The sequence below is a fragment of the Haliotis rufescens genome, unplaced genomic scaffold, assembly GCF_023055435.1.
Source record: "Haliotis rufescens isolate VD_foot unplaced genomic scaffold, xgHalRufe1.0.p SCAF_6, whole genome shotgun sequence".
Classification (NCBI taxonomy): domain Eukaryota; kingdom Metazoa; phylum Mollusca; class Gastropoda; order Lepetellida; family Haliotidae; genus Haliotis; species Haliotis rufescens.
In genome coordinates, this window is record NW_025964334.1 from 56,380,782 (window position 1) to 56,393,189 (window position 12,408).

General features: G+C 40.0%; 1 protein-coding gene across 1 annotated transcript; it reads left to right on the forward strand.

The window, feature by feature from the left end:
* The first annotated feature begins 1,057 nt into the window (after positions 1–1,057).
* Positions 1,058–11,096, forward strand: LOC124146886. The gene is made up of 2 exons (XM_046517408.2): positions 1,058–1,150; positions 7,663–11,096. The coding sequence occupies exon 2, from the start codon at positions 8,047–8,049 to the stop codon at positions 9,982–9,984; it is 1,938 nt and encodes a 645-aa protein (XP_046373364.2). The 5' UTR covers positions 1,058–1,150; positions 7,663–8,046; the 3' UTR covers positions 9,985–11,096.
* Positions 11,097–12,408: the final 1,312 nt, after the last annotated feature.

Genomic DNA, 12,408 nt, shown 5'->3' on the forward strand with positions numbered 1-12,408 from the left:
AGTTAGTGAATGTCAATAACGGGTGTTTCACAGTGAACCCATTTAGTTGTTGTTGTTTATTGTTTAACGCCTCATTCAGCAACATTGTTGTTTAACACCGCACTCAGCAACATTGTTGTTTAACGCCGCACTCAGCAATATTCCAGCTATATGACGGCGGTCTGTAAATAATCGAGGTTGGACCAGACAATCCAGTGGTTGACATCATGAGCCTCGATCCACGCAGTTGGGATACAATGACATGCATGAACCAAGTCAGCGAGCCTGACCACCCGCTCCCGTTAGTCGCCTTTTAGGCAAGCATGGGTTGCTGAAGATCAATTTCCATTTCACAACCATTTCACAACAAGGCTAACCTACGGCCCAAATTACATAATAACCGTCAAAACAGGATAGAAGGACATTTTATGCACATACCACATAGTAGAAGTATACCAGAGTGAACCACGACAACGACACGTCTGTGTGTAGAAATATCGCCATTACTGAAACCAACTCATTGTTGAAACTGTGAGAAGGGAGAGAACTCTTGTTACCATGTTAATCGCGTCCTACGATAGTGTTCTATCAATCGTTGTTTACTTTCGCTTTTGTTACACCCACAATAGATTTAATCACTCGAATTACGTAAATTGTAACGATTAATGGGCAATAGTAGTATAAAATAAAAACATTCAGCTGACAAGATAAAAACAACATGAAAATAATCCATTACAGGTCACGACGGATCACGTGACTCGTACGCTGTAGTAGGTCACATGACTCGATAATGGAACGCTGATCCTAAACGCATAATCCTGATTAGGTTGGAACCATAAAATGGACTCTGCTTTTAGAATAGATTTAATATAATTATAAAAATGTTTTTTCTCGCTTTTGTTTATTTGAAGGAACACGCCACTCCGAAGGAAATACCAGAAAATCGATTCAAAGACTTCCCCCTTTCTTCTATGAGCTATAAATAGATTGTCTGGCATAATGAGCGTTCTGTAAACTCGGGCGATGTGAAAATCGATAACGGCTGCTGTTCTCACTGCGCATGTGCAGTAGTCTGAGCGTTTTTCTACACAGATGAGGAGTTAATGGTTCTAAGGGGGTCATCCATATAATCGGACTAAGAAACGTATATCTTTGATATATCATCCACACGGTAAGATATATTGATCGTTCATCGATTTAGTTTGTTTCCGAGTCTGATCGTGGCCATATTGATTACCGTATATAGGTACATCTGCTTGTGTGTGAGGGTCATTGTTTAGAAATATGTATATATACAGTTTAATTTGCATAGCAAAAAAACACCACGTCCTCGTCCAGAGATTATCAATCATAAGGGATTCTGTAAGGCAGCGTCCAAGGCCCAAACAGTATCAAACCTTTCATAAAAATCCTTTATTATGTCGGATCAGGGATAATGACCATTTTTGAAATTTTGAAAGTTTTATAAATTGAAATTATCGATTATTTTATATGTCTGTTTTGACAATGAACGCGTGTTGGTCACGTGATCTGCGACACGATACGTGCAACGCGTGAGATGTATATGATGAGTTAGAACTGTATTATCTCCATCAACTGTGGTACTCGGGTTATTGATTTTCCGACCAATGTCAAGGTCACTTGGAAATCTGTGAGGCCAGCTCGTCCGTTGTACTGGCGCAAGGACAGGGAGTTTGTTGTGAGTGGAATGATAATAGTGACGGTTCTTTGTGTGGTGACTGTTCCGTCACGCCCAGCCGCTCACGCCCGTAATCAAATCTCCATCCTCGCGTGATACGGAGCTTGAATGTGAGAATTCCCTCATGTGCAGTCATTGTCGAGAGCGCGAGGTCATACACCCCACATTTAGTCGAACCCGTTTGAAAATAATATTATACAGACACTTTTTCTTCAAACGAAATATCAACTAACGTGACATGATTATTGTGTTTGAATCAGTGGAACTCACACTCAATAATGGGGTTTGCTGTATACATATGAAGAAATTGTTAGTTATAATATTTTATTTATGTATTTTATTGATTGTATAATTTTAGGTGTCGTTTAGGCCAGTAATGGCCAGGTGTATTATGTAAACATGACACATTAATAAACTATATTATTATTATTATTATTATTATTAATAATTGAGTGTTTTCACATGTGTTGTTTACAGTTAGTGCGAAGTATTTGATTCGTCTATTTATCTGTAACATGATAAAATATACATCCAAAGCAAAATAAAAAATGAATGATATGTATATTAAAAAACAAACAAATCTTAAGGTTTCCTGAAAACGCATTTTACACCAAGCAATGTATGAACTATTAACAGCTCTAATGATGTCATACACATACTATTCCAAGGGCGGATCCAGCCTTTTCAAAAGGGAGGGGACCAAAATATCAAATATCCACACTCCCCAAACCCAACCCTCACCCAACCCCACCCACCCCTCTTGATCCGCCTATGTATTCATTCAGATGATAGTACAGTAATCTTTTAATATCATATGCTGACACACAATAATAACTCTTCATCATAATTGTGTTTTTTGTGCTCAAGTCGAATCACATCGAATGAAATTGAAACCCGAACGACGTTGTTGTTTTTGATTATCTAAATACACAGAGCAACTTAATTGGTTTGTGTTGCCATTTTGACAAATATATCAATATTTAAAACAAAGCGTGTTCAAAGTGTTTCAGTGTAACAGTAAGTTGACATATTTTTTCATAAATACTTAAAATTAAAATAGAAAAAAGCTCACGAATACCCCCGACCCGCCTAGTGTGTCAGTAGTTTCAAATTAAATAATGGATACGGTTAGGGTTTGAAAAATTCATAAAAAAATGGAAAATTTATAAAAAACATTTTTTTCTTTTGACTGCACCCCTCCATATGACACAGATTATATGTACTAAGTTTTAGATGAATCCACTGAATAGTTGAAGAGAAATCGCGCGGACAACGTTTTCGGACTGACGGACGGACGGACGGACGGACGGAACCTTGGTATAACAATAGCAATATATAAACAAAGTCAGTAAAGACGAAGAGCATATTGCAATTACATTATATTCTACATGTAATCGGTTATTTAGAAATGATCATGATTATTATGTAAGATATTTCTTATTATAGCAGGGCGGTCTGGTAGCCTAGTGGTTAAAGCGTTCGCTCGTCACGCCGAAGACCCGGGTTCGATTCCCGACATGGGAACAATGTGTGAAGCCCATTTCTGGTGTCCCCCGCCGTGATATTGCTGGAATATTGCTAAAAGCGGCGTAAAACCATACTCACTCACTCTTATTATAGCAGATGATGTATGTACACTATTTGGAGATATATAAAGGAACGAATCCTCTTCAGTAACCTCAGTCAAGAGGGGACACGGATGGCCCAGTCGTCTAAGGCGCCGCGATTCGCTGTGCAGAGTTGCGTCCCTTGGGCACAAACCAGAAACCTATGATTGTGGGTTCGAATCCCGGTTCGCCCCGATTATGTTTGTCAGCACCATACCCGTGCCCGTTGGTTTCACCGAACTGGTAAACGTCTGAGACCTGCATCACTTCGGGCTTTCCTCCCACATTAAGCTGACACGCCGTGATATAACTGGAATACTGTTTAAAGCGGCGTTAAACCCAACTCACTCACTCACTCACTCAGTCAGGAGACAATAATGCATACTCTCGCCCTGCTCATATCCCGTAGGCCGTGGTAAACCAGGAATAGTGCTGACTGCGGCGTCAAACAATAGTGTCTCCACTATTTCCCGTATCCACAACCCATGCCACTTACCATGTAAACCATGTAAACCAAGTAAAACTTCACTAATTGGACATCGGAAACCGACTATCGTGGGCGCTCGAATATAATATAACTGGAATACTGTTCAAGGCGGCGATAAACCAAACTAACTCACTGAGAGTAGAGAGTACATTTGAAACCGTTAAGACTGAATACTTTGCAGACAGAACGTGTGAGGGGATGTGATCAGTTATATATATTTTTTTCATTTTTTATGTCTTGTGACTTACAAAATGTAAGACGGAGCCTGTCAATTCAATCCAATTCAATTCGGTTTATTTTCGTAAGTGTAGGCCATCGGCCCATAGTTACATTTGTATTACAATGGACGTGATGTACACAGCTGTTATTGTTGTGGCAATAATGTACTACGAAGTGACATCGCTTGATAGATATAGATAGCTAGACGTTCAATTAATTTACAATCAGTTGTAGACATAATGATATTAAAGTTTTGTATGGTCGGATATTCATAAAATGTCTGTGGTAAGTGATCCATGCGTATCTTGTTATAACCGGAGCAAACTAACAAAAAATGAAACTCGTCCTCCACATACCCAGCATTACAAACACAACATAGTCTTCTGTTACGTGGGATATCAGCATATCTCCCAGTTTCAACACACAGCTGATGCGAAAAACATCTAAATCGAGCTAGCGCCACTCTCAATTTACTGACGGTCATACAGCTAAGATACAACTCTGTACCAAACGATACCTTGAATAGAGAATACGAGAAAGATTTACTACCCTTTACCAGAAGACTATGCCAATCCTGTTCATAACTACATTTCAGACGCGGCATAAATTCTGTCAAAAACGAATGAGGATGACTTATACACTGGTTTTCCCATACAGAGCCAAAACCCAAACGGAACAATAAAAATTTACATTTTGATACCCAATTAATTTTACCATTACTTTCTGCCTGAAGCATCATATTATAACATTTCTTTGGAAAGCGACAATCGGACATACTCAATAACCTTATCCAATAACCAATAACTCTTTTGTATGCATAAATATATAATGGATACCGCCCACATTCACCTCGAACCATGTTGTTGGGTGTTGACGATTTGACACCTAGAAAGCGCTTGCATGCCAATGTATGTATAGTTTCCATTTCATCATTCTGGTGTAGACCCCAGACTTCGGAACCATAGAGCAAAATTGGGACTATTTTCATATCATTCGGAGCCTGTCCTTACGTAAGCACCATGTTCCCTTGTTCCTGTGTTGAGGCATGGACGTTGTAGAGCGCGCCTTGTGTGTTGAATTGACATACATGTACACCATAAGTGTTATGTCAGCAGACAAAGTGGTGCTTGAACGATTTAAAATTACTTGCTGGGACAGCCAATTACCCCCTTAATAGCGTCCTAGTGACCTAGTCAGTGATCCATTCATATATGTTTCACCGCTTTCGTGCCTGTTCTTAACATCTAGTCTCTGAAATGAGCTTATTATACAGAAAAAAAACGTTGTTTAATTATAGTTATAAAATATAGTAAAAAGGAGCCCAGAGACTTTAGAGAAGATACTGCAGTAATCTAGACTTGCCAAACATTATAGTCCTGGATATATTTGTTTTAGGGTCTGTATGACAGACTATCAATGGGATCTGTAAGTGTTAGGATAGATAATCGGCAGAAGTGTTCTGTTAACATATTCTGTTTGGCTAACATGGAGAATCGGTTCTGGCAATATGACACTATCAGCAAGTTGTATTCAAGCCATTCAACATGCACTGTTGACTGACAGCAGAACATCCATGATGCATCAGTCTATCAGTTTATGACTATCCTATTTGTGAAACAATTATTTTGTTCAGTTTCACAGATGGCGCTTATAATAGCATAGCATGATGAAACATACAGAGTTGAACGTATCGGAGACCGTTCTTGACGTTTTAACTGTGAAATAATGTCAGATGTACCCTACTAAACCTATCTTGTACGTAGAGTTTTTTCGGTCGGCAAGTTGAATCCTAGCAGATGGACAGGGACGCACAAACACAAGGCGTAATAACACACACGCACTCGCGCGCGCACGCACACACACATACACACCAATTCACGCACACACACACACGCACACACACACACACACACACACACACACACACACACACACACACACACACACACACACACACACACACACACACACACACACACACACACATATATATATCCCCATATACACTCTTCCCCCCAAAACATGCATGCACAGAGACACATATATGCATCCACATACACAGTCCAACTTTTTTTACATGCGAACACAACGTGTTATATCAATATTACAACACAATGTGTTATAGAAGACGTGTGATGACACCCAACATGCTAAAACAATGTGTCATGACAGAAGCATGCGAACACAATATGTTCTGATAATAAGATGCGAACACAACGTGGCATGCCACAAGTATCCGTTCTCAATTTGTCATGCCACTAACATGCGAACACAGTGTGTCATGACACTAACATGCGAACAGAACACTGCATGACACCAATATGCAAACACAACTTGTCTTAACACTAACATGCATCACAACGTGTCATGAGACGAAGATGCGAACTCAGTGGGTCATGACACTATCATGCGAACACAACGTGATGTGACACTAATATGCGACCTCAATGTGTCATGACACAGACATGCAAACGCAAAGTGTCATGAGACGAAGATGCGAACTCAGTGTGTCATTTCTCGAAAATGCGAACATAACGTGATGTGACATCAACATGCGAACTCAATATTTCATGACAGTAACATGCGAACACAACTTGTCATAATATTAGCATGCAACACAACGCGAACACAGTTTGCTATGACACTGACATGCGAACACAGTTTGTTATGACACCAAACTGTAAACACAGCGTGTTATAACAGTAACGTGGAAGAACATAGAGAAACCTACGATCACAATATGATATCACACGCACGCACGCACAACGTTTTATAACATATATGAGGTAACATATTCTGGGGGTGGAGGGGGATTTGGCTTGAATTTTATCGAAAAAACTACATTCTCCTCAAAATTCTTGAAATTTATATTTATGCTTCAGACTGTTGAAAAAAGAAGACATTTCCGGCCACAAAAATTCATTGTTGCAAGGTTTTCTTTAAAATTGAATTTTGATAAATAAATAAATATCTGGTTTTGTAGCTGTTACTGAAAAAATATGTTATCTCGATAGAATGTTCCAGCCGTTTTCCCCGGTAACTTTAATTTTCAGCGCATTATCATTTGCAGTAGCCCGAGATTATTCAACTACTCAGAGAAGGTGGGCAGGTGAACAGACCTGTTGCAATGATTGTGCCCTGAAAAATAAGTTTATAGTTATAATAGCTGAAATGAATAGAATTTGTAGCTGATCCTAAAAATGACCAAAACAGCAAACAATTGCATACGTTTAATGGCTGTATTAAAGACGTCACAACAGAGGTCACTGATTTACAAACAGCAACGTCAGAGAACATCATACAGGATGACGCCACAAAACACGAGACGTGACAGCACACGTCGTTAGGGAAATGCTTGATGCCATCAAGTTACAATGGCCCGCAGATTTCTGATTTCGCATATGTTTACGATAATTCGATCCATTGTAGCTATCATGCGTGATGGATATGCAAAATAATTCGTGAAAAAGTATCATAAAAGGGATGAGTGATGAACCAGGTACAGGGGATGATATTTTAAGATTTAATTATTTTATATGTGTTCCATGAGACTCGTTTAACTAAACTGCTTCCGATCTTTATACAAACCTGTCTTGGGTATCAAACTTTATTGTCCTTGTTCTCAACTACATTTTCAGCTACGTTTCAACACGACTGTTTTTCAATTTCAGGACAATGTAAAACACATAGCGCCTTCCTGATATATGATGCCTCCTGGTGGCGGGTGATATGTGCCGCCCTCTGGTGACAAGGCAAGGGAGGCAACTCGCTGACGCAATATGACGTCACATGCAATGAGTTCATTTGATGACATTATGTACTCAAAAAACCCCGAAGAAGCAGACTCCCGAACCCATGAATATCAATAACAGACTGAGAAACATGTTAGACAGACGGACCAATGTTATCAGTGTAAACCCTTGGGAGCCTTTGCAAGACACATGTTCATAAGTAGATATTGAAGAAGTTTATGAAATCAATGAAATATAATTTTGAATTTTGTTTTCGTGCGATTCCTTGGAAAGAACCAGATGCTCGTCGTGTAGGGTAATGTCATGGACACAGATAGGAAAACCAGAAGTAGCAATTCCTCAAATGAACGTGTAAACTCGGAGGTTAATAGGTTACCACCCTCGCATGAGATGGCCACTTTACGAAAGACTTCCGGTGCCAGTGATTATGAAGCTTCTGATGTTGAGAAGATGGCTGTCGCCTATAGCTCGTCGATCAATGGGAGGAAAGACGTGCACGGACGAACACATTTATATGATAAAGTTGCCGAAGAATCGTACGAAAACCCCGTGACATATGAGACGCTCAGAACAGAGGAGACACCGGAGACGTACACGAAACACGCGAGATATGAGACTTTCGTATCACAAGAAATGCAAGACGTTTATAGGAGTACAAAGTCGCAGGATTCTACGGATTCCAACTCTCGAGAGAAACCCCGAACTGTCTCCGAAATCAACATGGTTTTGTTACAGAATGCAACCATAGACACAAGGCACCTTCATCTATATGATCCGAATAATGCACATCAAGAATCCTTTTCCACAAGTGAAACGCAAATTACAGATCAGAAAGTATCTGATTTACAAAAGATAATTAATTACGATCCCGCACGTCACAGTTATTACTATCGGAAAGTATTAGCATCCGATGCGGGTGTATCTTCAATCAAAATGTTTCCCGGCGAGGATGAAACACGCTCAGTTGAAAGAAAAACCTTCAGTCCCATATCAGACCATAGGGAATCGACTTCTGACAAGTTTTCGAACAGAGATGCGGCATGCAGGACGACTGATTTGGATCAAGAAAGCACCGATGGTGAGTGTTATTCTAGGGGGGATACTTGTGATGCAAGTGGCAAAATGGAAGAGACTAATGACTGTCAAATTCCTGTTGCAATTGCAAATTTCTATTCCAGTGGAAATGATAGAAAATTCCAACGCGATCTATCATATATCATCGATTCACAGTCAAGAAATAAACTACCTCATATTAGATATATAGTCAATAAGAAAGCCGAGGATATTGCCTCCTCTGAGGCATCAAACAATGTGAAGCAAGGCGATAAGCCTTTTTCAGTTGAGATACATGGAGAACCCATCACAAGTGTTTCATCTCATATGAATAGTGACATACCGATCATCGAGAGAGATCTCCACATTGACGCATCTCATGCAAAGGACGCTATATTATACATTGCTCAAACAAAGGATGCTGCATTATATCTTGCTCAAACAAAGGATGCCAACCTGTATGTAGATCCTAGTAAGGATACAACTATATATATCGCTCAAGCAAAGGACCTCGCTCTTTATGCCCAGGCTCCCTTAGAACGATACGCTGCTGTTGAGGCACCGCGGCCCGAGGAGTCCTTGAAGTATATTGACAGACAGACCCTGGAAAAACATGTTGAAACTTCCCAGAGAAAAGACACATTTGTGTATGGACCAACTCCCACGTCTGAAACGTCCAATGACACAGAAACTGCAGAGGTGTCGAAAGATGACGTCGACGATCTGTCTCTCACCAGGCGTTCTGTCTTGAACAACAGCAAACATGCTGTGGAGAGATTCGACACCAGTGCCACCATTGTCGGAGATGCCTATTCCAGCAACATCTCTAGCAGCGATACGTCGTCTTCAACCGCTGACGTTACTGCTGTTCGAGATGTTGGTAACGTTGACGTCAGCTCGCAAGATGACCTTCAGGACGAATCAGATGTGTCTACCACCAATTCTACCCAAATCAAAAAGCGTCCAAGGAGAAGCGGATCAACATCTTCAAAGAGAAGCAGATCTGAAGCTGGGTACAAGTCCTACAAATGTACCTCTTGTGAGCGCTTCTTTCCGTGTTCCAGTGCACTGGACAGGCACAGACAGAACAAACACCCCCCACATGTGGTGTGTCACACATGTTCCATCTGTGGCAAGGCTCTGTACCACCCAAGTCATATCTATATCCATATGAGGACACATGTGTGATCAACAATGCGTCATCCAACGGGAAACAAGTGCAATCTGTCTTAGGACGAGGTAGGTATGTCGTTGTAAGTGATCCATATCGGAAAGACACGTTTCTTTAAATTTGTTATGTTCACCGAAAGCGAAGTGATTCGGGACATCCTGTGTCATCCGTATGTATCTTCATCTCGGTAATGTTACCGTTAGACAGAGGTGACACAAGATAACTGGTCATCAGGTCGTTGATGTTGATAAAGACACATATTTGATCATTTGAGCCACAGTAATTTTGAAGGGAGCCTATTTGAAACGAAAGCCACGTGCTTAATAACATATATGAAATTGTCGATGATCGTATCTGTTACGAAATAAGGCAACTGACCAATTTCGTTCATACATATCTCATGAAATTGGTAATGGGCGTGAAATTTATATATTGCAATGGGTGTGTCCAAACATGTGTTCTACTGAATATGTGGTTTTAAGAATAGAATCGGTACAGTTTGTGGTACAGTCTTTTATTACTGGGCTAGGTCTTATTTGTGATCATGGGGTGATACTCCAAGTTCAATATCACGATTTGTCGTTTGGTGGACATTCAAATATAGTGTTACTGAGAAAATGCATGACAATGTCGTTTTCCTATTAAATATATTTATAGGGAACTTGGATAGGAAATGGAAAAATGTGGTTGACTCAATGTGATGTAACAATACTGTAGACATAGTGGCGCCACTAATCCAGAAAAGAAGTTTAAGTTTATTGTACTTGTGTACATACATGTATACTCTATTTATGGATTATCTCGATGTAGCTGATTCATTGAAGCAAGTGATCCAGGCTTCTAAGACGCATGTAACATATCTCCAATTCTCTTTTTTCACTTTTCTCATTATGTCTTTCTAGTTTTTGAATGACCAGTTTCATATGACCTTTTCAAATATTTCAAATGTGATGTTTCTTTATGATCCTGTATTTTTACAAATGATCACAATCATAAATATGTTACGTGCTTTGCATATCAATTTCAGGACCGGACATTTATTATGGGGGGGTCGGTGAGATTAAAGTGAGTCCTGAAAAATGACAGAGTGAAAGAAGGGGAGGGGGGACGCGAAATTGACACATCTATTTTTTCATTATCGTGGGGGGGGGGGGGGGGGGGGGGGGGGTGCTTGAAAAATGTTACATGCATTATTGGGGGTGGGTGGGTCTGTTAATGAAAAAAATGCTGTTTAACATGGGTGGTGGGCTGTAAAACCAAACCAAACCATTCATACCGCCCCCTCCCCACACCCCCCGCACACACCCCTATAATAAAAGTACGGTCCCTTATAAGTTTACGTGGTTGTTGTCTTGCGGTTGCTTTGTCCTACATAAAGCACGGTGTTTAAGCACATATTTGGGAAAATGTGATGCTGAAATTTAGATATATATATATATATATATACCAGGTGCTGTAGTCATGTCTGAGAGGTCTTATTTCGTTGTAACAAATACATATCCACTTTTGGATATGTATCGAAACAGGTGCTGTTGATGATTATGGAGACACACGTGGATATCTTGTTTAGTCACGTGTCAGATATCACCGATGTTTATATGTAGTATCAGTGATTTGAAACAGGTGTACCTTGTAAAGAAGTAATGCCATGTTTGCATAAAAAAAACATATTTATCTATTTTCTCGAAGTTACCTCCTTGTGTTTTGTTTCGAATGTGTATATATGTTGGAACTTTTTGGAACATGGCGACTTCGAGACCAGTAAACTGGTGTTCATATTGACATTATCTATAGCTTGATCTGATTCTGGACATATTAGCCACATTCCTGTTACTAATTTGGTGCTGTAAATAGAAGCAACAAAACCCTTTCCATATTCTTAAGAACTCTCTGCCAAAAGCACAGTCGATTATTATTTTTATTTACGATTCCGATCATGAGCGTGTGTTCGCGAAAAGGGGGGCGTATCCTGCCCAACCGGTGGCACCCATCACAAACACATGCAATGGCAAGTTAATTCTTCACCTGAAAAAACACGGGAATACATGGTACAAGTCAAAATAGGGAATTGCAACGGACATCATTCTTGTAACTGATGCGTCAAATTCGGAAATGTTCTCCAACCTTTTGAAAACTTTACTGAGGCCTTGAATGTTGTAATCTTGATCAAGCATCTTCTGAGCAAGAGTTGCATAACGCTCTTTGAAATCTTGTAGAAAGAGCATGTTCGATTGTACCTCAAAAGTTGTGAAATGTAAACACAAAAGGCTGGAGGCGCAGGAATATTGCTCGACATAAAAGGAAAGGTTCCAGGCTCTTGGAACGAGGCATACGATTTTCATGTGTCAGTATTCCCCTCCTCTTACCTCGCTGCAACTCTTGTTCTTTCATTTTTCGTTAATGTCTTGTCAAACGGGTCATGCAAAGTTTATCATATCATA